The sequence below is a fragment of the Pyrgilauda ruficollis genome, unplaced genomic scaffold, assembly GCF_017590135.1.
Source record: "Pyrgilauda ruficollis isolate IOZ18807 unplaced genomic scaffold, ASM1759013v1 scaffold54, whole genome shotgun sequence".
Taxonomy (NCBI): domain Eukaryota; kingdom Metazoa; phylum Chordata; class Aves; order Passeriformes; family Passeridae; genus Pyrgilauda; species Pyrgilauda ruficollis.
Window position 1 is genome coordinate 4,455,691 of NW_024527044.1, and position 27,599 is coordinate 4,483,289.

The 27,599-nt window shown below is 39.8% G+C and overlaps 1 protein-coding gene across 2 annotated transcripts in view; it reads left to right on the forward strand.

The window, feature by feature from the left end:
- The window catches only part of PTCHD4 (patched domain containing 4), an 80,653-nt gene extending 64,492 nt beyond the window's left edge, over nt 1–16,161 (forward strand). For both annotated transcript variants that reach the window (XM_041480961.1, XM_041480960.1), the window contains exon 3: nt 14,528–16,161. In XM_041480961.1, coding sequence (XP_041336895.1) covers nt 14,528–16,161 — 1,634 coding nt within the window. The remainder of the gene's footprint in view (nt 1–14,527) is intronic.
- Nucleotides 16,162–27,599: the final 11,438 nt, after the last annotated feature.

Here is a 27,599-nt window from a genome sequence, read left to right on the forward strand (position 1 = left end):
CTGGCAATCCCCAGGAGCAAGAAACTAGGAAAGGAAGGCAAGAGACCAGCATGGCTGAGTAGGGTCAAACTAAAGGCAAGAAGGAAATGTATGGGCAGTGGGACAGTGGGAGCAGGGACAGGCGTCCTGGAAAGATTATAGGACACGCTCAGTTGTGTAAGGGTGGGGTGAGGAAGACCAAGGGACACCTGGAGCTGAACTTGGCTAGTGACACAAAGCCTAACAGGAAGGGCTTCCACAGACATGTTGGCCAGAAGAAGAAGGTTAAAGAAGGCATAACCCCCTGACAAAAAAAATGCTGGCAAACTGGTAACACCAGACCAGGAGAAGGCTGAGGTACTCAGCAGCATTTCTGCCTGAGAAAACAGCATAGGACTGCAGTGATGTGGTGCTAGAACAGCAGAACTCCATGTCCATAGCTATGTGAAGCTTTCATCTTCCCATTTAAAATGAAAATATACTTATCATTAGCATTTCATATGAAATAACAACACTAAGTCTAAAATGAGGTTACAAACATGCAAATTGTACAGCAATTTTTCAGTGGGAACATTTTATGGCAACATTTACTGTTTTCATTACTCCTTTTCTTGAAAAAATAAATTTTAAAATCATAGAAACAGAGAACGGTTTGGGTTGGAAGGGACCTTAAAGATCAGTTAGTTCCAGCCCCGTGCCATGGCCAGGGGCACCTTCTACTTTCCACACAGGGGATATTTTACAGACCACAGCTAAAACTGTTTTAAGAAAAAGAATTTTAATATTCTTTGCTGAAACATTTTTGTATTTTGCCAGAGCATTCTGCTTTGTATTTAGCAATCTTTTAAGTTTGTACTGTGCAGTTGGAGCCTTATGAATGAAAACACCATTATAACAACCATTTATCAGCTTGAGAGATATAGACTGAAACGGTACAAATTTCTGGCTCAGTCTTATAATGATAACTCATGACAATATCTAAAATCATTTTTAGTTCTTTAAAACTGAAGGGAAAGAGCAATTTGCTATGTCATAGCTGGGATGAATGGGCAGCATTCTCAGAAGCAATCAACTAAAATAAACTGATGTATAGGTTCCTGTAGGAGGCAAGCAATCTTAAAATCTCTTTCTAAAACAAAGCATAACTTTCCCTTCCGTCCCACACTTAAATTGCAGTGATTTACAAATATAGTTCATTTTATATTTATTGTTATTTGCCTTCCTGAGTAAATTCAGGGTAGTGAGAGCACATAGTGAAGTGCTTCTCACAATGCTTTGCTGACATAAAATTAATAAAACTAAGCATTCCATAAGATCAGTGATTCATTGGGAACAGCTAGCACCTTGCTCCTGGCATAGATTATAATTTTCTTTTTTCTGAGCTTTGCAAGCAAAAACTTCTTTTGGTAACAGACTTATGAGGCTGCTTCTTTCCAGATTTTTTACATCTCTCAATTACACGTACCAAGCTATTAAATTGGATTTGTGGTCTGGGTTTGGGGTATCTCTGCTTTACTCCCATTGCAGTGACTGACAATGCAACTTTTTAAAATGTACAAAAGCACTAAAAACTAAGAGTTTGAAGTAGTTTGATCCAGCAGTTTCCTCATTCCCCCTTTCTCTTTCACAGTGTTGAGCTTCCTTTAAGCGGTAATCAGACTTTTTAGAGAGGAAGAACGGCTAGAGCAGTGTATCAGATGGAAAGACAGGCAGAGATCAACTCCCCAGTTCCTGTTGCCATGCTGCTTTTAATGGTCAGAGAAATTAATGAATGCACACAGTAAAAGCAAGTGGGAATGATGGGCTCAAAACAGCAGAGGGTTTGGTCCTAAAACAGTAGGGACTCAATGTTGAGTCAGTCACCCTGTAAAGTAAAGTAGCCCCTGGCCCTACCACCAGCTCAGGGTGCTTTCAACTAGTGAAGCCATTGCTATAAAAATCAGATAAACTGAATTAGCACACTGTGCTTTCTCTCATGTCCATGGCTACGTGAAACTTTCATCTTCCCATTTAAAATGAAAATATACTTATCATTACCATTTCATATGAAATAACAATGTTAAATATAAAATTTAACTTTATAGACCAACCCCTCCCAAGTTTATAGATATAAACATGGTACCTCAGCAGAACTTAGAAATTCAACATCAATGTGATTTTTTGCACTTGCAGTGGCAGAACAGCATCACCCTTTGGCCACAGCCTTTACTAGAAAACAGAAGAGAGCCATGGCTGTAACTTTCTATACAGTACTAAATTTTTTGCATGCTCCCTGGCATGCTCTTACTCTGCCCATGGCACTTTCCCAAATAATTCCCAGGTGCAAATTAAGGTTTGTGCATGGCCACTCTGTTCTAAAGGCTAAAGGAGTAACATATCATAGTTTACATGCTTAGATTGCAGCAGCTGGCTTCTGTGACAGAAAATTAACCCTAGAAATAATTAATTCATTAGAATGGGTGCAGATTAGGAATCTCCAATGACCTCCTTAGGGATGTATGTGCAACAAAAGATCAATGAAAGCACTTCTTCTCCAGACTCCTTGATGTGCTAGGAGAACACATGTTCAAACTGTTTTCACATCCAAAATTTTTCCCATCTGAAAATATGGAATTCAAAATAATAATGGGAAAAGGGAGGGCAGCCAGCTGACTCACTGCTCCTAGTATTCCAAGCAAAAACAACTCTCCCCAAAACAGGAAGGTGTCTCATATATTGTTCCAGGACTAAAGTTTAGCCTTAAATTTTCAGACCTAGTTTAGCCAGAATAATAATTAAGTGAAAAGCTTAATGATCCTCCCACTGGGATGGACTGCTAAAGGTCAGATTTCAGATACTTAATGAGCTGCTAAATGCTGCTAACTGGAAGAGGTTTTTTTTAAAGTCCCGCGCAAGCCAAGCCACTCATGTTTTTGATGGCAACACTGAGCATATCAAATGGCTGTGGGAGTTTTGCCATGAAATGAAAGCTCCTCTTGTGCTTTATTTACAACCATTTCAGCAGAGTTTATGAGAGGCAGCTTGGAGGTGAGGCCATGCCCTACAAAACTGAGAAAGAGCTTTTCGGTCTAATTACATGTCATCATGGAGTCCTCTGGTCAGTGATTTGGGGAATGAATCAGAGCCAGGTAGAGTAGGAGTCCTCCACTGGTGACAGCCCTGACTCTTGGAAAGGCTGAAAAACAACATGGAAAGGAGTCAAGAGCTCAGAGGAAAAGCAGAAGTCATGATATCTTAAAAATTGGGAAAGCAACATATTTTAATAAATGTCTGAGTTTGCATGGTTTACTTCTTCTGTGTCTTGGTCCAACACTCAAGGTATGAATTTCCAAAGTAGAACATATACATGGATGGATGGATGGATGGATGGATGGATGGATGGATGGATGGATGGATGGATATCAGGTTTTAATCATATAAATAGCAATAAAAATCCTGTGCTACATGAGAACAGCAAGGCTGAGCAATGCCATGGGCTTGCTGGTGGATCCTTCTGATGGTTTAAAACTAGACAGTTTAAAGCTAGATAGATTAAAACCAGATTTCTTTTTGCCTCAATTTCCCTGTCATAGAACTGGTGTAATACCCACAACAGTCTCACAGAGGTCATGGTATTCATTCATATATATAGTGCATGAGGCAATCAATGCATGCACTGCTATATCATCCTACAGCAAAATAATCAATTTTTAATCACTGCTGTGCACAGGTGCCAAGGGTAAATGGGACCTGAGACCATGCATTGAAAGAGGCAGGTATTTGCATCAATTCAAAGCTAGGCTTCTAAATGGTATTGCTATAATACTAAAATTAGTAAAGTAAACAACTTAAATGCCAGATTTAAGGGCCTGATGAGCTGCACAACTTTAAGTCATGCTTCTCATGCATCTGGATTTTAATGTAGTCAGCCCCATGAATACAAAAGAACATAAAATCATTCAGACTGACTCAGGTCAAAGGGTTTATCTAACTCAGCATCCTATTTCTAATAGCAACCTATGGCAAGTACTTTAAAAATGGGGATTTCAACAGATCAAGCATCAAGTCATACTCTCCCAAAACACTCCCCAAGGCTCCTGCTGCTTCTTGGCTCATTGACTTGTGTGTCCAAATAAGTTATCTCTGACTTTAATGACCTTTTCTGTGCAATTTTCCTCCATGAATGTGTGCAAGTTCTTTTAACCTGCTGAATGGTTCATATTAGTGTTTCAGGGGTTTGAACGAATTTGATACAAATGTAGCTGCAAGCTGTGGAGCAGCAGGCAGAGCATCAATGTGTGCTGCAGTTTTCATTTTTCAATAAAACTGCATAAAGAAATTTAAGGAGAATGATTTTATTCCAGTCATCAGATAAGTAATTTCTTCTCTCTTTGGTTCATTTTGCTTTTAACCCCTTGTCTAATGAGAGGAAACCCTTAGGTCCAAGGAAAGGTTTTTGGCTGTGAAGAGATGTGCTCAGAACTTTTATAACCATTTGGTAGCTTGTCTGAATGAATTCCTGCACCTACAGCATTGCCTGTCACTGCTGTCTGATAAATATTATATGTGTAACTTACCCATCCTGTATTGGCAACCTGGCTAAATTTATAGGGAAACTGGGAATATGGGACAGGGCTGCTGCTCCCCCAGAGCGTTGCTGTGTGAGCAGCTCAGTTTGTGTTTCACAGAGCAGGGCAGCACCACATTGCTGCATCCACTGCTTGGCAGCTGCCTGAGATCTGGAGCAGCCAGATGTGAGGATGTGAGGAAGTGGGGATGTGAGGATGTGGGGATGTGAGGATGTGGGGATGTGAGGATGCTTCCCAGCCTGAGCAGTCCCACTGGTGGGACAGCCTGAGCCAGAGCCCTGGTGCTGCAGTGATCCCAATGCTGTCCCAGCTTGGCAAGGGCAGTGGAGCAGCCTTCTCCCATGCTTCTGTGCAGTGCAGGAATGGGGCTTTTTAGGAAGGGAAAGGGAGATTTAATACCTATTTTTCAAGTTGCTGAGTCAGTCCCTCTATTTCCTTCACTCCCAGCAAACAGAAGCAAAAGGCCCGTGTTGCCTCCCACTCTGCCTTCCCATCCCTTTTCTGAAGTAAACAAATGTCAGCAAATCCTGCACTAACAACACTGTTAAAAATATCACCCTGTCAGCAGACAGGTTCGTTCCCTTTGTCTGAAGCTCTCTCCTCATTGCAGTAAAGGTGTGCTGTTACATCAAGATAAGCAGTCTAGGTGGAAATCTCGGTGTCCAGGGGAGGAACAGAGACGTTGTGCTCTGCACCACAGTGTCACCAGCTGGAGTAATTTCCAAGTAGGAATTCTTAGTGTAGGAATTTGACAGGATTTGACCTGGTAACTATCAAAGTAGAGGCTAGCCCTGCTTTACTCAGCCGGAACTTGTCCCTAGGGTAGCAATTGAAAATGAGCTACTTCAGCCCAGATGCAGCACTCACTCTCTTTAATGTGTTTCAAACCAAGTTAACCCCAGCACCAGCTCCACACTCAGTGAAAAGATGGTGCCCCATTAGATTTTGGGGAAGTATGGAAAATATTTGTGATCAGAGTGAGTATATCCCTTTCAAAGGGAGATAAATCCCCACAAAGCTTTTCCCAGGTGATTTTCTGTCTGTTCCAGGAAGGGAATGTTAGTTGTTACAATGAATAATTTCACTGGGGAAAGTTGAAGAATTAATGTTTTCTGCTCATTGCTTGTTATGTCTGGAATCTTGCAGTTCAGAGACTTCAGATTGGGCAGACAAATGGATCTTGTCACTGAAAGGTAAAAGTTTCCTCCTTTCACAATTGAGTCCCACCACTGATAACATTCTACACTTGCCTCATGGCTAAAACTCCAGGAATTTGTCCCACTCCCTTCAAACAGCGCTTCACTCTCTTCATTTTCTCAAACTTACAAGGGCACTGGTCATTTTTTGGACATGTATTCTTTCATATCTATTTACTTCTTCAAATATTTAACTATTTTTCTTTGAAGAAGTTATTATTGCTCTGTCTTTGCCAGAAAGCAGAAAATGACCAAATATTGTTTCTATAATGATTCAAGTACAGATTATTTTTGCTGGATACCAGAATGTACAATTGATTGAAGCATTTTCTTTTCTTGAGTCTCACTGTTACCTTATTCTTTTGGATGTTAGTGGATTATCAAATATAGGTGACAAAATGTTCCGATCAGTGTCACAAATTCATCCTATACTTTTAGCCTAAATTAGTGTATAATAAATTCACATAACACTTGATCTAAATTCATTACCTTGTCTTCTATATGTCACTTAAACTCTCATCAATAAATAGCAGTTTCCATATGTGCAGTTCTTGCTTACAATGTTCATTAAAAGGCTTAAATGAAAAACAGCAAAAGCATTTTAATTCGTTGCTAAGCACAGCAGAAAACTAAGCAGGATTCCAATTTTATGTACAATTTGCAAGCCATGTACATTAGCTCAAACGTAAATCTCCCTTAATGAGGTGTGCAGCCCGATTATTAATCACATCCATTGAAACATTACCCATGTTCAGCTCTATTTCAGTGCAGGGGGGTGCTATTTAATATTTCTGTTCCTTCGAAAAAGAAGAAGAGTCTAGGCATGAAAAATTGTAAAATTCTGCCTTAAAATGAACTGTTGCAACTTTGAATACAAAGAAGTGTCATTACAGTTTAGTTAGAAACATGTTTGTGTCTGGACTAGCAGGTCTTTGGCTTATCTCCAGGGCTCATCCTGGGCTTCTACCCAGGGATGCTTATGCAGAAGCTCTGGAAAGGTCTTTTGAATAAGAAAGATCCAAAACTGGATAAGATTCAAAATCAGAGATGCCAAATTCTTGTTAGCATTAATTGTTCCTAATTTAAATCAAGATCAAGGTCCCACTATGGTGGTCTCTGTGTAAACAGGGATAACAGTGTTTGCCTCCAAAATGAGAGACAGAAACTGATGAAAGATCAAGGATGTGCCAGAGGGATGTGATGTGTAAGTAAATGATCTCCATGTGATTTAGCTCAGTTCCTGTAGTTGCTTGCTTATGTTTGGGCTTCTGTGTGTAGTCCAGGACATTTATTTTGAGTTGGATTGGAAAGGGTAGAATGAGGGGGCTGTCAAGGTCTGTGGAATGAATTACCTGAAGAGGGAACATATCAGAAAGGAAACTAAAAGAGAATGAACCACCACTGGTAATCTGTGTTTCCAACAGATTGGTGTTAATCTAATTTATATCTTGGTGTTTCTTAGGAGGTTGGAAGGCAAGGGAGGAACTACTGCTGTGACTGGTACATCCTTACATCATTTTCTTCCTGTACAGGTGTCCACAGAGGCAGCTGTGGTTGAGAAGTTGGCAGAATTTCATGGGGGCAGTGTTAGGCTGATACTGATCTTTTCTGAAATGCAATTATACAGCCAACTGCAGACAGAGTCAAATGTTTGCCTCTCTCCTCACTGCTCCTCAGCCTCAAACAATCATGGAGTTGCTGTCTGCTGGGCTCCCCCAAAATGCCCATGGGGAGACCAAAGCTTTTATTGGAAATTCTCATTGGAAATTCTCAGAATTATTTAAAAGGCTTTCAAAAGTGCTCATACAGAAATAAATGCAATTACTCAGAGTACACATGAAGGAATAGTCTGTATATTTAACAGGAGTGCCCCATGATGAGCTGCTACTTTTTAAATGAGGTTCATATTGTAATGGGGATACATCAAAATTTGGAAGCTGGAAGAATTGACGTGTTCAGGCATATGGCAAAGTGGGCATAGACTGGCAGAAATATTTTTAAGGAAATTAAAATATATATTATATAAAACTGACTTTGCTGCTGATATTTGTGGTGGATTTAAGTGCATTTTCTGTGTTCATCAGAAGTGCTAAAATCTAGCAATAATGAAATCTCTTGTGCAGCACTGGAGATTTCCCTGAGGTCCCTGTCACTAAAGATGAGGGCTCAGCTGGCTGAGGTTTCATTGCACTTGGTTAAATATTCTTTCTATAAAACCCAGCTTTTTAAATTAGTCAATTTATTATGATAGAGATCTGTTACTTAAAAGAAGAATTCTACCCAGAATACTTTTCAAGACAGAAAGGCACAGCAGGGTATAAAACCCCTCTGTCAGCATTTCTACATAATCTGGTTAGAGAATAAATTGTGCATGTAGTGACCTCACAGGAGAATGGACCTTGAAAGGATTTAATTTCTCTGTTTAAATGTTTTTAAATATCATCAAATGCCATGTAACAAATGAAATAAAGAAGTATAGGTTTAGTGAAAACAAAATTTCTGCAGGAGTTTCAGCAGGAGATCTTGACTGAACTTCACTTTTTGCTGCAGTTGCTGTAAGCTCTGTGACATTCAGAAGATGAAAACACTGTGATACCACTGAAAATTCCTGTAGCTCAAGGAAACTCCTCCCTTTGGACAATGCTACTCATCAGTGCATCACTGCCACAGTTAGACCCTCTGTCCCCAAAGTCTGAGCCATCCCAGGCATTTTACTGGCAGGATGGGTTCTGACTTCCCCTCTAGCAGGAGATTGTGGAGAAAGGGTAAACCAGTAACCACCATGAGAGTGGTTTTGTTCCTCAGCAACCTCATCAGACCCTCCCAGTTACCACTAAAGCAGCACAACGGGCAAGGCAAAACTAAGAAGAAATTGTCAACAACCCAACTTTGTGAACAACTCAATTACAATCACTTTGCAAGAACCTAGAGAGATGTAAAATTAAAACCATTTTTCTCCTACCTACATTTTAGTTTAATTTGAAAATATATTTTCTATCTTTTCCTTCTCCTTAATCAAGATGGGAATTACTTTACTGAGGGTTGTGGTTAGGGTCCACTTGTTAGCTGGATACATTGTGCTGAGATTTACATTTATGGAATGGGATCTAGATTAAGGTACACATTTCCTACTACTACCTAAAGTATGACCAAGCTTCACATTTTCTCTGCCTTCTACATCAAAATCCCTAAGGATTTACTGACTCTTCATAAAGAAGTGGTTTAATAATTTTTTTCTTTTGCTTGTTCCCTCCCTGAGATGCAGAGAGTCCTTAGTGACTGTGATTAATTTTCTTAATCTCTGTGCTTCAGTTTTTAAATGTAAGTGGGGATACCAATATTAATGATACAAACATTAGTGATTTAGCAGAAGAACAAATGCATCCTACACTGCAGTGTGTTGAGATGCAAAGTTGTTCCTCTGTAAAAAAAGTAATGATGTGAACCTAAACTTTCTAAAATGTGGTGTATTTTCAAATCTATAAACCTGGATAAGATAGTCCAAAGAGCCAGCAACCTAGTCTAGTAGAAGGTGTCCCTGTCTGTGGCATAAAGTTGGAATTAAATGGTATTTAATGTCCTTTTCAACCCAAACCATTCAAAGACTCAATGATTCTGCACTTCAATATGTTCCTAATGATCATGGCCCCTGCTGTTATGGGGAATTGATTAGATAAAACTATACAAGTTTTTCTAGGACATTAATTGCCTATCCCCTGGGAAAAGAAAGGGGGGGGGGAAAAAAAAAAAAGGTGTTTTCCCTCTAGGTAAAATAATGTAAAGTTTATTTCCATGGGATCACAGCAAAGAATTATAATGTAAAAATTTACTTTCTGCCCACCACTATGATTGAAAAGAAAGCTGTCTCCTTATCCTTTGTATACATTACAAGTTACATGTGTGGCTGTTAATGAAAACTGAGTACAATACTTGGATTTCTCAGTGCAGAAATGCTGAGTAATCTGTGCTATGGCACTTCTAAGACTTTTATTTGTTTGTTTGTTTGTTTGAAATATAATGTAGACACCAAGGTTATCACCACATTGACTGCTGTCACCCATTGCAGCAAATAATCTTCTTTATGCCTTGATTAAAAAAAAAAAAGTGCAGAGTCATCCTGATCTCCCTTCCTAGAAAGTTTAAAAAAGCTGGCAGCAGCCAGCATCTGTCCTTCCAGCAGAGCCTCATGGCCTCACACTGGGGTCTCAGTGGCTGTTAGGAGGAGTGATAAATGCAGATCAAACTCCTGTCCAAAGAAGCTGACTGATTGTGGCAGAAACAACAGCTAAATGCTGAATGGCAATGCTTTGGTTAAGAAAACACTGAAGACTGATGGTTTTTCATGCTTAAAAAATCCTAAGTATTCTAAGCAGAGACAGGTTTGATGGTACAAAAGTAAGAGACCTCAGAAATGTGAAAAGAATCTGCCTCCCAGCACAGACAGGATGTACTCAGCACCTACATTAACATTTATTAATCTAACCTTTAGACTTGCAATGAAGAAGACTTTATCACCTCCTTAGATTGTGTGTTCCAGAGTTTAATGAAGCTTAAAGAAAGAAAGAAAGCTTTGTTTTTTCTGATATCCAATTTAATGGTTTTGGGGGATTTTTTTTTTCCAAATGAAACCAATGGCTTCTTCTTCTCCAAGTAGAAATGAGAAAGACTTGATTGCTGTCCTTATTATACCTTTTTTTATGTTGAATGTTGTTAAGTCCTCACAGGCGTTCCAGTCTATGAGGGGAAAAAAATTCTAACTCACTAAGTTTGTCTTTGATTTTCATGTACGAATAACAGGCTATTGTTTGCTGGTTTTATTCCCCAGGACATTCAGCCTATTTTGTCCAATTTTTTTTAAATGTCATCCACAGCAGAGGTCTAGAACTAGGTGATTTTAAAGGTCCTTTCCAAACCAAATCTTTCTATGCTTCAGTAAAAATATCATGCCCCATTTCAAAACAGTGCTCCAGTCCCTCTTTTTGAAGATGGATACTTTGCTGCGTCTTTCTATTCTTCTTGGACCATCCCATGTACATTTATCCTGAGATGATTTCTAATTGTTTAGAGATTGCTTTGGCTTAACTTTTAATTGATTCATTTCTCCAGGTTGATTGAATTTAACTCAACCATGTTGTCTTTAATCTCTCATTTCACTCTTTTTGTTTCTATCCCTATTCTCTTCCAACTTATTTTAAACACCTGCTCATAATTAATCTTTTGCTCTTAAATTTGAGGCAGAAAATGCATCCTTTATTTTTGTCTTCTCTGTGGCCTCCCTTTCTTGCTCTCCTACCCTCACAAATAATGGACTAAAAATTTCTTGTCTCCTTTCCTTTAAAGTAGTCATAGGCCATTGCCTGTCCAGCAAATAAAAAATTGCTGTACTTCATTCATGTCATGTTAGTACCAGGGAAACTTGGCAGTTTTGACCCAGAGCCAAAGACCCCCTGAACCTTCCTGGAACTGCTCAGTGAACTCAACTCCACTGTCAGTGTTTTTGTGGCATTAAGAATGAAGCTGAAGGAACAGAATTTTATAGAGTGACTAGGTTGTCTGAATCTTGAGAACTGTCAGAAAATGTTCAGGAAAAATGTATTTGTATCCTCTTTGGGAGAAAGGAATAAACTTGCTTATCTGGGGAGAGCAACAGAGGCTGACTGGAAAACTTGGTATCAGAGCAATGACATGGGCAAACCAGTCAGGCAAAGATTTCCTCTTTGTGTCAGCAAGGGAATTACTGCTCTGTATTCCCCAATACCTGTGTTTGTGTGATAGAACTGAAGATACTTGTAAAAGGGGCATAAGTGGAAATTTAACTTTTGTATAATAACAATCATAAGAAAATCAGTTCCAATTTTGATACTCAAAAAAGCTGCAAATATCACTACTTTTTTTCCTTAAGATAATATTTGTTCTATTTGCAAAAAATAAAAATAAAAAACAAACCCTAGAGTTTAATTACAGCATTTTAATTTTGAACATTATCACAAGTTAGGCACACACACTAGTGCATAGTCTTGCATAGTTCTTCACACATATGTTTGACAATAAAGCCCCTCTCTATTATTTATTTTGTAGCTACCCCAAGGTTAAATGCACCCAGGTACTCCTCACTGAGAATGTGATATGTTAACGCTTATAAATTAATAACAATAAAAACATGGCAAAGAAGCAACTGTGAACACAAACTTGCAGGAGGTCAGATAAGTGAGATTTTGGAATAAGGAGAGAAATGTCCATATTATTGTTACTTGTTGATAGAGCTGGTAGAGCATTGCTTCACCCATTCCAGTGCTGGAGTGCATCCAGAGAAGTGCAGTGGAGCTGGGAAAGGGTCTGGAGCACAGGTCTGATGAGGAGCAGCTGAGGGAGCTGGGAAAGGGGCTCAGCCTGGAGAAAAGGATGCTCAGGGGGAACTTCTGGCTCTGCACAGCTCCCTGACAGGAGGAGACAACCAGGTGGGGGTTTGTCTCTTCTCTCAGGTGATAAGAAATAGGACCAGGGGAAATGGCCTGGAGTTGCTCCAGGGGACGTTTAGGTTGAATATTGGGAAAATTTTCTTCACTGAAAGGGTTGTCAAGCATTGGAACAGACTGCCCAGGGAAGTGGTGGAATCACTGTCCCTGGAGGCATCTAGAAGATGTGCAGATGTGGCACTGAAGGCCATGGTGTAGTGCTGGGCTTGGCAGTGCTGGGTTCATGGTTGGACTCGATGATCCCAAAGGTCACCTCCAACCTTAATGGTTCTGTTGTTTCTGTACCATTAAATTAAGCCATGCCAGGACATGTGCCTTTGAAGCAGTGATCAGCCAGCCTGGTCCACAACTCACAGGAGACTTAAACACTTGCTGCAGTCATATAAACATTGCATTCAAGTCACTTGATTCTGCAGATTTATTCAGCTGAAGGAGACAATCCTTTCTGCTTGATGGCTCAAAAATGACAGTGTGCAAGGCAGCTGTGCCATGAGAATTTGAACAACTCACCCTAAACTTACCAGGGAATTCAACATCCCTCCTGAGCTGATATGCTGGTTCATAAGAGAGCAGCACTTCCACACAGGATTTTTGCTAACTGCAGGACTTCTGTACTACTTACTGTATGTTTATCTTTCACTGGGGACACTGATCTGCAGTAGAGCAGGTAACATTCACAGAACCTGACAGTTTATGCTGTAATTTTCCCTGTCTAGAACAGCTGTCAGGAGTCTGCTTGGGGCAACATAAGCAGCTGTATGAAACCAAACAATTTAAATCTAAAGACAAACTCAACAGACCTTTCATTGCACACACTTGGTTATTTGCAAATCTCCTGTTGTCATATTTCTGGATTTGATCTGAGAAAATTTGCTTTGTTCTTGCTTTGTTTCATGCAATTCTTCTACTTTAGAGAGTGAAGGCCCAGAAACAGAGGAAGAAATATCTGCAATCTACTCCTGCTTCTATTTCTGCTCAGTAGTGTGTCTCCTTACATTGGCCAGAATTTTCTCATGGCTAGATCCAAAGTGAAGAGAGCTTTCCACTTTCTAATCCAAATTCAAATTTGTGGTTGTAATTGTTTTAATTATTATTTGAAAGCCAAATTTAATTGTTATTTGAAAGCCAAACCATTTCAGATGAGTTTTTTAAATGTTGGCTTTTCTATTTTCCCTCAAGTTGAAATTCTCTAATGGTAAAAAAAAAAAAAAAAAAAAGAAAAAAAGAATGTGCATGTGTGTATATATTTTTTTCAACATGCACATTATATGAATATGTATACATGATACATAACTTATCTGTTAAACTTATCCAGTAAGATCAGCTTCAGCTTTATCATTCTGTCACAAAATTTAACAGCTGTAGACTTCCTAGACTGTGACTGTGACAAGTAAAATTAAAGTAAGTCTGTATTAAATTTTAGTTTATTAAAATATCATACCCCTAAAATACTTAGGAATGGAATACAAAGTCAGAACCTGTCATGGAATACTGACCACATCTGACTTTTCTGAATGTCCTCTCACATGAGCTAAGAGAACTCCTTGTCACCAGGAGGAGCTCTGGATAGCAGAAAGAGACACAGATATAATCATAGAAAATAAACCCATACATTTTCTAGACAATTAATGTGGACCAATGGCTTAGCCAGTGTACTACTCTCCATCATCACCACTAGCATGTCCATTTTCATAATGTGCAAACTGTGTGCTATCATTGAGAGTTCCAATTTCACTCAGTAGGCAGAGAATCATGGTACAAATTGCTCTGATTATTTGTACTCACAGCATAATTTTTCTTTTATCATGTACAAGAAACAAGGTGTCCCATTCTTGGTCACAATCACTCATTTCTCAAATAATCCCTTTAATTTACACTTTTGGAAGAAAATGTTACTTGTATTTTTAAGTTTTTCAGGTTGAATCCCTTAAACCTTGAAAAATGTAATAGGATGACAAAAGGAATTTTTAGAATGAACCCCAGACTTGAACCAAACTTCACATTCTCCTGTATTTACAGTCTATTTGGGAAGTAATTCAATGTCCATTAAAATCAATTAGTGTCTTCATTTTTTTTCTGAGCATGGAGAGTCTTAGAATGTCAGGGCTGTTAATTTAAGCACCTACAGGTGTACATAATATTTAGCTTTAGACAGACATTTAAGAGTTTTCCATTTGTTTAGCTGGTGACAAAAACATGACAAAATTTAGCTGACAAAATTGTTTTACTGCTGGAGAATGAAACACCTGGGGGATGATTGGACCCCCTATATTTATGCATGAATTCAAACTTTGTTTTCTCATTTCAGGTCACGGAACCAAAGGAGTGTTTGAACTTCTTTCAGGATGGCGTCGCACCAGGGAGAATCTGCCATTCAAGGACCGAGTAGCAGATGCCTACTCGGATGTCATGGTCTCCTACACGATGACAAGCTCCTTGTATTTCATAGCCTTCGGCATGGGGGCAAGCCCCTTCACCAACATCGAAGCTGTAAAAGTCTTCTGCCAGAACATGTGTGTCTCCATCCTGTTGAACTACTTCTACATCTTCTCTTTCTTTGGCTCCTGCCTGGTCTTTGCTGGCCAGCTGGAGCAGAACCGGTACCACAGCATCTTCTGCTGTAAAATCCCCTCGGCAGAGTACCTGGACCGGAAACCTGTGTGGTTCCAGACCATGATGAACGATGGCCATCAGCACACCTCCCACCACGAGACCAACCCGTACCAGCACCACTTTATCCAGCATTTCCTCCGAGAGCACTACAATGAGTGGATTACCAACATCTACGTCAAGCCATTTGTGGTGATACTGTATCTCATCTATGCCTCTTTCTCCTTTATGGGGTGCTTACAGATTAATGACGGAGCCAACATCATCAACCTTCTTGCCAGTGAGTCCCCAAGCGTCTCCTATGCCCTCATACAGCAAAAGTATTTCAGCAACTACAGCCCTGTGATAGGCTTCTACATCTATGAACCTCTGGAGTACTGGAATGGTACTGTGCAAGAAGACCTAAAAACACTCAGCCAGGGGTTCAACACCGTGTCCTGGATTGAACAATATTACCAATACCTTCGAGTGGGTAACATCAGTGCAACCAACAAAAGTGACTTTATCAGCATCCTCCAGAGCTCCTTTTTAAAAAAGCCAGAATTCCAGCACTTCAAAAATGACATCATTTTCTCCAAAGCTGGAGATGAGAACAACATAATTGCTTCTCGTCTGTACCTTGTGGCCAGGACTAGTGAAAACACGCAGAGGGAAGCAGTGGAATTGCTGGAGAAGCTGAGGCCACTTTCTCTTATACAGAGCATCAAGTTCATTGTGTTCAACCCTACTTTTGTTTTCATGGACCACTATGGTTTATCAGTAACAATGCCTGTCCTGATTTCTGGTTTTGGCATCCTGCTGGTGTTAATACTGACCTTTTTCCTGGTTATCCACCCTCTGGGAAATTTCTGGTTAATCCTAAGTGTCACCTCAATAGAGCTGGGTGTCCTTGGCTTGATGACCTTATGGAATGTAGACATGGATTGCATTTCTATACTGTGCCTTATCTACACTTTGAATTTTGCCATAGATCACTGTGCACCCCTGCTTTATACATTTGTATTAGCTACTGAGCACACCCGAACTCAGTGTATAAAGAACTCCCTCCAAGAGCATGGGACAGCCATTTTGCAGAATGTTTCTTCCTTTCTTATCGGGTTGGTCCCCCTTCTCTTTGTGCCTTCAAACTTGACCTTCACACTGTTCAAATGCTTGCTGCTTGCTGGCAGTTGCACACTTCTGCACTGTTTTGTTATTTTGCCCGTCTTTCTAACCTTTTTCCCACCTTCCAAAAAGCACCACAAGAAAAAGAAACGGGCCAAAAGGAAGGAACGAGAAGAGATCGAATGCATAGAGATTCAGGAGAATCCTGATCATGTTACAGCAGTCTGAAAGGTTTAGAAAAATATAATAGTATATTCTCTTTTTAAAAAAGCGTTGCACAGAGATGCAGGGAAAATAGAGCAAAGATCTCAGCTGCTTGTGCTGGCCAGGTCTGACAAGGCAAAGGAAGATCAAGAAGGGGTATTCATGACACCTCAAGGTGCAAACTTTTTTTAACAAAAATAATGAAAGTGAAATAATCTCAAATGTTTCCTTTGAATCCTCATTCTCCACCAGGGAAGAGTCTGTTGGCCATTAAGTGTCCCTGAGTCTCAAACTGTAGCTCTAATGGGAATTGCTTAATATGTCATATGTAGGACAAAAGCTAAGGTGAAAAAAAGAGTTACCATTAAGTAAACACTAGGAGGAAAGGCAGATTTCTTTGAAAAAATTGTCCATGGAAAAGAATTAAACAATATTTCAAATGAGAAAAGGTTACAAGACCAAGAGAGATTGAAAATGCCATGGTAATTTTTTATTTTCTTGAGCAAGTAAGTTAAGATGAAACCTATGCACTTGGGAAGTAAATGTTTAAAACTATCTAAGCCAAAGTACTTCCCAAATCCAGTATACCTTGTATATCTGTAACAACACAATTAGAGCATTATTGCAAATATGGATGGCAAAGGGATAGGAGAAAAAATAATCATAGCCATTTGGAAATCTAATTCGTAGTTCCTTTAAATGTGACATGTCACTGTTATCCCAAGAGGCCACAGCTGGTAGTAAATACCATACACCTATTTTGGTAATTATGAATTTCCCCTTGAATTAACAGATCTCACAAAACTAACCCAGACCATCGTCTCTGCAGCACTGTTTGCAGTTCCTGCAGTGTAACACTTCTGAATCCTAATTTATCAGTGTTGACATTAAATACTGAATATTAATCAAGCAGGCGCTACAAATGTAATGATGGATTGCATTTCACAGGCACAATGTGATCGTGTAGCAGCTGAGTCAGCTCTGGAGCACCTGCACAGTCTAGCATCATATATTTGGTCCAAGGCATGAAGGGATATGTTTGCTGGTCTCTGCAATATGCTGCAGGAAGTGGGATATTCCCCTTCTTTAAGCAAAACATTATACAAAAATCTTGCCATACTAAAAAAAAACACCTTGTAAATGTCTGCATGGGGCCGGATCAACCCCTCATTGAAAGAAGACAGATTGGTCCCCTGTGGGAAGGGGAGGGGAGGGTGAAATGTCTTTCTTACTGTTATTATTATTCCTAAATATTTGAGTGTTGATCATCTGCAACATAAAGCTTTGTTATTGCAGTTGAAATTTCACAGGAGAGCGCAGTAAATCCTCAGTGACTATGTGGCACTAGAAATTGTACTGTAAAGGACTACGAATTACTTTCTCTGCTTTGTAAACTATTCAGCTTAGTAGCCCTAGGGAAGGGATGAAAACAGGTCTAGCCATTTCAGTTTGCTCTCGGCCCAGTTCTGCACTGAAGCTTGCCATGTTGATCTCTCCTTTCAGTATTTTAAAAGGGCTTGCTTTCTACTTTCTGGAATACAGTACAGCATCACCTCCATGAGCAATGTCTTCCTGAACCTATAGTATCCATGAGGACACTATGTAAAGATATCACTATATGAAGTGTCTATGTCTACTTTGTATTACTTGTGGGTACCTTTAAAAGATAATCTGGAAGCTGTTTGCCTTCCAAAATGTGTATACATGTCTATGTGTGGCTGATAACTCAGTCTCAAAACTGCAGAGTTTGCTGACAAGGAAGTGTACATATGTTTTACTAAAATGCTCTCTGCAAGATGTTAATTCTTTGCTATGTGACATGTCTCACATCTTCCTAATGTTTTATGGTTACGGAGAGGCAGAAAAAAATCACCTGCAGTACAAAAAAAAAGCCATTTGAATGCCAGTTCTAATGTTCATGAGCTGCTTCTGCTTCCAAGGAATGCAATTTCACCTCTTCTCTATATTTTCTGTACTTTGCCATTATCATTTGCCAAAAATGACCTCTGTGTTTTAGGAGTGGTCAAAGCTCTTGATTGTTTGAGGAAACTTTTGAGTGCAATGTGTCTTAGAGAAGGAGAAACTTTCTAGACAGGCAAAGCTTCCAAAGTTTGAATCTAGATCAAAACTTCAGGGGCAGCTAGATCAAAGTTACTGGTTTGAGCCAAAATATTCAAGGGCCAGATACAAAACTGAGATCTAAATATTTCAGTAAAGTTTAGAAGCAGGGGATGTTTTAGTGTTGGGTTATGGGTCAGATGTGTCTCTAGTTAGAAAGTTTTTACTGACCTTGTTTTGCATCTTGATGACACTGTGCAACATCCATCCTGTTTTGATCAGTCCATTGTGAAAGTCAAGCTTCCCAATCTTTTTAGATTTCCTCCACTGCCCACACAAAACCTGGATTGTTGCAGCACTGTGACCATTGGTTATCACTTCTGGAGGTGCCACCTGGGAAATTCCTGGTCTTCTCTTGTACTGCCCAGACATATCCCAGGGATGTCTGTCATGCATTGAGTTGAGGGAAATAGCACTTTCCAAAGCCATCAAAGCTAGGATTCATCTCATCTAACTTCAGATATTACCAATGTAAATATTTATGTCTGAACTTCCTTTATGGCCATAAGAGAGTAACAGGCACTTCTGATCCATTCTACAATTGTATATTACAAGTAAATGAATCATATTTTTTAAAATGCAGATTTCTGTCCATCAGTGATCAAGGACGTTCAGCAATCAGCAGACTCATCCAGGCTTGGGAAGATTAACCCCACTTAAGATGACAAAATAAGTAGAGAAAGAGAAAATATTATGCCTCCTAAGCTTCAATTTTAGGGATAAATTCCAGGAATAATTCAGCCCAAATTTTATGTTTTACTTATGAAGTTTTATGCACAACAAATTGTTTAAAAACCTGGAATTCCCATAGCAGAGTACAGTAAGCCAAGACATCAGAAAATATCAATATTAAAGGTGGGCTCACAAAAACGAGCAAGAATTTGATGAGGTGTCAAATCAACTCCTCTCAGTGTCATGCATGTGCAGTAGCACTTAGCACCTACTATAACAGGTACAAAATATATAGATCACACACTGGGACTAGAAGGTTTTTATTTCTCTGTCCATGCAGGAATGAAGCAGAAAACAAACCACATCTTTCATGGATGTAATTTTGTTATTTTTTTCAAACAATTTCCACATCCACCAAAAAGGGACCAGTGCAGCCTTTACTTCTGCAAATACATCAGTCTCTGTGGAACAAGGAAAACAGGAATAATTTTGGGATTCAGAGTCTGTATTTTTTAATTCTTTCTACTTTTTTTTGTTTATTTTTCTTGCAATTTTTTTTTCAGTATATTATACCTTTTTCTACAGCACATTTTCAGCTTAACTGGAGCTGCATAGCACCTGTGAAAAAAGCACATAGCTCACGCCAAGCAATTTGACACTCTGATAACATGCTGCGTACTGGATCTTCATTACACACCTCTTTTCCCAGTAACCATAAATCCCCTGCAATGCTGTGCATATTCCTTTAATGTCTGATTTTATATATGGTCTAGATAATCTTCCAAGAACTCTGTGTGCATCTCCTGCTCGGTTTGGTTTCATTCCCTTAAAGTATATTGCTTTGAATTCATTGTTGAGATAACTCTGTTGAAGTCAACAAATTTATTGCCATGATATATCTGACTTCGCATGTCTTCTATCTGGTAAGAAGTGATACCATGACAAATGAGCTTCTTACATTGTAGGTGTGCTTGTTGAACAATATATCTGTCTATATTCTATAGCCATAGTTGCATGCTGCAGTGAAGATCTATTTCCTTACACTTTGTTCTGTGGGCTATTTTAACCTCAGTCTAATACTCTTTTCTTTTCTTTTTTTTTTCTCTCTTTTTAATTAGAGTTAAGTCTTCACCTTTGTAGTCCAGTACTTGAGGTAGGTTTAAATTAGATTTTAGGAAGAAATTCATTACTGTGAGGGTAGGGAGGCCCTGGCACAGGTTGCCCAGAGAAGCTGTGGCTGCCCCTTCCCTGGCTGTGTCCCAGGCCAAGTTGGGCTTGGAGCAGTGCAAAGTGGGCTGCCCATGGCAGGTATTTGGAGCTAGATGGTCTTTAAGGTCCCTTCCAACTTAAACAATTCTATGTTTCATAAATTTATTGTCTAACAAAGCAAAGCACTCTTTAAGGTCAAGGTAGATATGGATGCATGACACCTTTAATTATGATGCATGCATAATTTAAAGAGATTATCTTCAGGGTTATCACTCTTAACTTTTTACTTCAAACAATTCCTATTTAGAATGTAACCTGCCACAATTAATGTCTGTTCAAGTTCCTCAAACAACTCTAGTTTTGAAATTTTCTCTGATGGGAAGGAAAAGAACCAGGGGGGAAGGAAGAATATGCAGTTAAGTGGTTGTGTAATCAGCTTTCTTTTTTTCCCCAAAGGCTTTCACTGCTCTACTCCTAATTAAGTCACACTGAGTAGCAACTCTAGCATAATTAAGATTTATTTCAACGTAGTTATTCCATATTTCACTATGACAAGAGCTTGGCTTATTGTCTTTATGCAAGTACCATGCTAAGTCTCTGATTAATTTTTCAGTAATTATAAACTTTAATAAGTTATTTTTCATTGCAACACTAGGTTTTTGAGTACTTCAAGCTCCCATTTGATCTCCTAGGAAACACTGTAAGGAGGCAAAGTTAGGCAGTCAGTGAGCAAGAGAGGTGTTGTAGTGTTGGGGAAATTGGATTCTTCACAAAGAGGCAGCGTCTTTTCCAACAGGCTTTAAACAAACAGTGATACTCAGGATATCTGAGAAAATTAAGGTGAAGTGGAAACCAAGTGAAACATTGTTTGGAGTGCAACCAAATTATTACAGACAGATAAATCTTTGATTCTTCTTTCATAACTTCTTACACAGGCAAAAGGCATTTGAACAGGAAAGGAAACTGGATATGGAAAGCACCTCATCCATTACCTAAAATTATTCTTCTCACTGTAGTCTTGCATAAACAATGTCACACATCAGGTTAGTACTGGTTGTTCCACCTCAGCACAGGCCTCCCCATGGCCTGTTTCCCATAGAAACAAAGGAAGGGATTCCATGTTTGTTTTCACGAACCCTTGGGGAGGAGATTGAGAACTGCTTCCTTGCCTGGCAGGACTGTGTGTGGGTGAGAGCTGAAAGATGCAAGTACAGGTTATTTCATGCCCCACTTGCTCTCTCTGCCTCCTCAAGAGCAGCAGTACCATCAACCCCTGGTACCAACCCCATGCTGAGTGCAGGAATTCAAAACTTCCCCAGGAGTAACTTGGAATTTGTGACCACAGCAGCTCGCAGGCTGACACAAGCTGGTACATCTCTGACCAAGAAGCCTTTAAGGGCATTTTTTAGAGATGTTCTTTGAAAGATTCCCACTTCTCACTACAGAGCCCCACACAACACCTCACCTGTCCAACACCGGAGTGGTTGTAAATCCTTCCTCTGATATGGCAGTCAGGTAAAAGAATTTTCTGGAAGCTTTTATTTTTAATCCTAGAGGCTTTGAGGCTTTTCCCAAATGCAGTCTTTGGTGTTTTTTTGGGTTTTTTTCCCCTCAATCATTTCTTCATCTCTTTCTACCCCTTTCATAGTTTAAAAGCAAAGGATCCAGTGTGAAACTTGGATGCTCACCCTACCCATAGCCACACAAAACATCATTATCCACAAATTTGAGGTGGGTTATGGATATTCAGGCCAAACACAAGGATCAGGCTTTCTTGCCCACACTGGCAATTGAAACCCTGCTGAAAACAAGTAAATGTGAAGTAGTTGATCTTTCCTAGCTCTCTTTGTTTCCTCTCTGACATACCAGTGTGTCCACAAAACTATTCTCTTTTTTTTTCTTGCTTCCTCATTAAAACAGGGTTTCTTTTTCCTGCTCCCTGAGGCTATCTTCTTTTTGCAGCTCAACTTATTTCACACTTTATTCTTCTCTGAGTGCTCTCAACCTCTTCAAAATTTCCCTATTTATATTTGAAAATTCTGAGAGCATAACTCTGTTGAAATAAATAGAAGATGTTTCTCTGCTTCAAAGTACAGCCTGTGGTACAGACCTAACTAATTTATAACAAATCCCAAATAGCAAAATACTTTCTTCAGACAGAAAAGTGTCTGTAAGAAAACTCGGAAAAAAATTAAGCCTAAATTTCCATTTTTATGAGGTTTTTATCTCATAAACTTCTACTTTTATTCTTTTACTTTAGGCATTTATTTTTCAGCACGCTTTTATCATAGGAATGGCTAGTTTTCCTCTGTTTTTCTGTCTCAGCAAGAAAAATAAGTGGATATTTCTTCATGACCTCTAAAAGAAATCATTGCCCCTGCATGGAACAATTTTTTCATCAAATTTCTGTCCAGAGCACATTTTCCAGCACATTAATTGTACAAACCACTGGAAACAAGTATTCCAATGGAAATGCTGATGCAGCCTTAACTACAGAAAAATGATTGGTACTTCAGCAGTGTCCTGTTTAATTCCAAACCCTCTGCATCAGCCTGCTGCATACTCCAGGCAGTATTCCCTACATGGATTGATAATCATCTCCTTTACCACGTGGGCAATATCAGCACGTCACAGCCTACCCTGCTCACACAGCAAAATCATGAACAGATAAGCCCAGCTTTGCTGGAGAAGGGAAATATCCCAGGGTAAGGCAGAGTGGCAGCCCTCTCCTCTGAGACTGTTTCTCAGTTTCCCATCTGTGTGTTGGATTTTGCACTGAGCTCCTCTGCAAAGGACAAGAAGCATCACTTTTCTTTCCATAAACCATTTGAGAATAGGACGTGAAATATTTTAGATTTAGTCATGGATAGACATTTTTTACATGGGAATTTGAAAAGAGATGTCAATCAAATAGAGTAAAAGTCTCCATGAATAGAGAAATCTGAGTCTGCAACATCTTGCAATTCTGACTTGATACTTCTCTGATCTTATTTTCTTTCATCAATAGGGACTGAACTTTTTTCCCACTTACCACATTGAAGATAATCCCTGACCTACAAAAACATCCTGTTTGCCAGAAGCAGACATTCTCTTGGAAGAAATCCCATTGGTTTCAGCTCCATGTCAAGGGAGATTTTGCAGGATTTGGACAGCAGTGTTTAGTATGTACCTCCCCAGGCATAAGTCCTCATTCCCAACATGCAGACCCAAATACTAAATATGTAGGATTAGTAGGATGTGTGATTTTGCCTCTATAGAAAAAGAAGGGGTCATTGCAAAATCCAGTTCTGAATTCACTATAGGTGGAAAAGCAAAGAGTGGTCAAGAAGTCAGCCTTGCTATTATTGTACCTGTGTGAGAATTTCAGAGAGAGCTCATCCACCTGTGAAAGCTTAAACAGGGACAACATCATGCCCTGAACAAGAATTTGTTCTTTACACACTACCTCAGAGAGCCACACTGCTCCTGAACAGCATCATGGAGCCTGTCCTAAGTCCTAGGTATGATAAAGCTGAAGCACTTAGGGTGCAACTTCTTAACGCCAGGTTTTGTAATGACACAGGTATTGGAATTCAAACTTCAAAGCCATTAAATATCTAGAGAAGTCTCTGGCACAGCTTTGCTCCAGGAAACCACCTCTCTCCTCAGCAGCCCTGGCACAGTCTGGGTGCTGGCATGGCCCAGGGACAATTCCCACCAGACAATTTAGTTACAGTCACCCAATTTTTAGACTACAGGACTGTTTTACAGTGTGGGCACTGAGAGACCACATCAGCCTCCTTCAGGGCTGCAGAGCAATCCTGATGTGGCTTGATTTATTCTCAAAGTTGTAACTTTAGACAGCAATGCAGCCTATGTTCATAGTGGTATTTTACATCTGAAGATCTTCATCTGGCAAAATACTCAAGTAAATGATTTAGTTTAATCAAATTCTAAAATCTCATGGACTGGGACATCTTTAAATTTAAGCATGTGTTTAAATACTGAGCTAGATAAGGATGCACTTATCTCTGTGCTTCAAGTTAAATAAGAGCTTTGCAGAAATTGAGGCCTTAAAAGAAAAGGCGTTTTTTCTCATAACATACTAAATTCTACAATTATAGTGGCAATTTCACAATATGCAGAAAAACCGTGCCAAGCACATATATTTTTCAGGGTTTCAATTTCCCTGATGTAAGACATCTCAGGGACATTTTAGTGATTTGTTACAGTCATACAACACTCGGGCAAGAACAAAGCCTCGCTGAGCACTTCTTCTGGAAAAAAAAATAGCAAGATATTTGACTCAGAATGAGAATACAGTATCTTGTGATGTTAAAGCTCATTTCTAAAAGAAAAAAAATGAAACTTTTCATTTAATGTAATTCATTATTTCTTTCAAGTGACACACTAGAGAAGTGCTGGATATGTCTTTATTATGAATAAGACAGGGATTGCTCAATGAAGTTAAATTCAGCTTTGCCAATAAAACGATAATAACGCCCCCCATAAAAAGCAAAAGAAAAATGGAAAAAAAAAAAGTCTGGCTTTGTGCCTAGTGTAAAATTTGTCATGGCTTCATCTATTGCTTTTTAATTAAATTAAATATGGATGGTGACATAAATAGGGCAGAAGTGGAGAATCCCATGTCCTGGGGCTGCATCTGGTAAAGAATACTTATATACACTGAGAAGAGAAATCAAGTCCCCACTTGTGCAAAAACAAATGCAGCTGCCAAGCCATAAACATGGTGAATAATCCCATTGGCTTCAGTGGAGCCATCAGGATGCATATAAAGATATGCACATCAATCTTTGAGGACTGGGGTAAACTGATATTCTAATCTGAAAAGGAAACAGAATTTCTTAAGCCAAACATTTCCTCAAAACCCTTAAAAAGGTTCAGTGTAACTAATCTCTGTCTCTTCCAAGAGCAAAGCTTTTTGGAAAACTTTGCCTGAAAACATAAACTTGGTAGGTACACAGGCTCCATAAGCATTTAAGTGTGCAATGAAAACCATGAAGTGTGCAATGAAAACCATCTCCCCTGGGATGCCTGTAGACAATGCTTTGTGGAAGGATGTGACCAGATGGAAAGGAACGTGCGAAAATCAGATATTAGAGGTGTCCCCTCCCTGGCTACAGTCAAAGGAGAGAAACATGCACTGCAATTCCTTGAGCTCAGACGGATCCTTTAGGATGAGGGCCCTTGCACGAGTCTGGCAGCAGCTGCCAGAGCTGGGGAATAGTCTGGGATAACCAGTTCTTAAACCTGAGGGCATGTACATAAAATGGGGTCAGGCTAATGCCTCTGAGGCATCTCTGCTCATTGTAACTGCAATGAAAACGCTGAGAAGTGGCTCTGGGGTGATGGGCAGTGGCCAGTTTGCCTGTTCTCTTTGGTTGGTGGGGATTAGGCTGGGCCATTAGGGCTCCATGAGGGCAGCTCAGTGACTGGAGCAGCACAAACAAGGCAGCTCTGAGCAGCCAAGAGTTACTAAAACTGGGGCTGAATTAAGCAGGTTCTGTAAGGAAAATACAGGTAATTTTTTCCATTGTTTATTTCCACTTGGCCCTTCTTTCAACACAATGCTTGTTTTTTGGGATTTTTTAAGCCCATAATGGTCAGATTTTCTACCTCCCTTTAAGTTGCAGAATTTGCTTGACCCTTTTTTTTTATTTTTTTTTAATGAATGTAAATTAGATGTTAAATTACTGGGATTTCTCAGGTCTAGACAACTTTACTATGCTATGGATAAATAGCATAAGTCAATATTGATTTTCCTCCCTTGTAAAGCTCCCTTGTTGCCGAAAACTGTTAACATTTTTCAACATTCAACCATGACCATATTTGTATAACAGCCTTTTACTGAGCTTGAAATTCTATACCAAATACTTATGTCTTTTAAAGACTGAAATATTCAATAAAACACGTTACTCCTAAATATTAATATTTCCCCTTTCTTCACTAGAAAGATATTCAGTATTAATCCATATTACAGTACCGTTTTGCCAGGTGCCTGTTGCCTTACATTTAGATTTACAGGAAATGAACAGGGCTTTTTTAAGAGCAAATGTGGAGCTAAGATGTTGGGCAGCAGCAGGAACTGGCACCTCCGTCCTCGCAAGAGGTACAGGGCATTTCAGGACTTGGGAAGAGTGGGTCAGAGCCAGGGAATTGGCAGCCCTGAGCTGTCATATGGTCCCTCACTGATTATCTGCAGATAGGCAATTTACAGGTGCCCTGAAGCTGTGTGAAATGCAACCAAATGTTTCAATTTCCCAGACAGAGCTGGCTACACAATGGCCTCCACAGATGCCAGTTCCATTCCTCACCTCCAGTGAGGAATGGAACACTCCTGCCAGTGGATCTTTTCTCCCCAGGTTTCCTCCTGGTTTCTTATTCAACCTTCTCCCCTCTCCTCACAACCCCAGCAGCTCTCAGCTCCTCTTCCCACAGTGGTAGAGTTGGAATTTCAAGCCCTTCCAAGTCAAAGGCATGGAGCAATTCTTCCCAGGATTTCTTGCCATCTCTGGGAAGACCAAGGAGATCTGCCCACACTGCACCCAGGGCTGCCCCATGGCTCAGAGCTCTGTCCCTGCCTCTGTGCTACCTCTTCTCTTGCTCTCAGTAGTGCAGGTACCAGCACGAGCATCCCTCAGACCCTGCAGTTCACAGCGAGCTTCTAAGGACACATTAAATCATTCACACATTCACTCACATTCCTCCATCCAGTGCAAATGGGAATATTTGTGCTTTTCCTTCAAGTCTCTGTCTGCATCCTGAAGTTCTGGTCTGTGGCACACTGTCTAGAGGGAATGTACTGGACTAAGATTATGTGCCTGGTTTCCTTTCAAATGAAAACAGGCAGAAAACACAACACAGCAATTTTCACCTGAATGTGAGGGAGAACTTATTAGCTGTAAGGGTGATGGGACACTGGAACAGATTGCCAAGAGAAGTTTTGGAATTGCTTTGTCTGGAGGTACTCCAAAGTCTTCTGAACACGATCCTGATTTATACACTTGAAGGGACCCTGATTGAGGGTCAGTGTCCTCCAGTTGTCCTTTCCAACCTGAACCATTTTTGTTTCATTTAACTAGGTGGGTAAAAAGTAGAAAATCTCTATTCTTCTTCTAATAGATTGATCTCAAGGGGAAAAAGGATTTTCCTCTATTGCATCATAGTTGCTAACACAGCTTTTTATGGGAGAAGGTGTTGACACCTGCCAAGGTGGATGAAGCAGAGAGCCAGTGATGCCTCAGAGCCAGGTTGGATGGGGTTTGAAGCAACCTGGTCTAGTGAAAGGTGTCCCTGCCCCTGGCAGGGAGGGTGGAACTAGGTGATTTTTAAGGTCTCTCCCACCCAAACCATTCCATGATTCGATAATTCTTTCTTCTTGCCTGAGCTAGGTCCTGCTGTTTCTGCTTGTGTTGATTCTGTGCTAGTTTCATTTTCATGAGGGACATTGCAGATTTGACCTA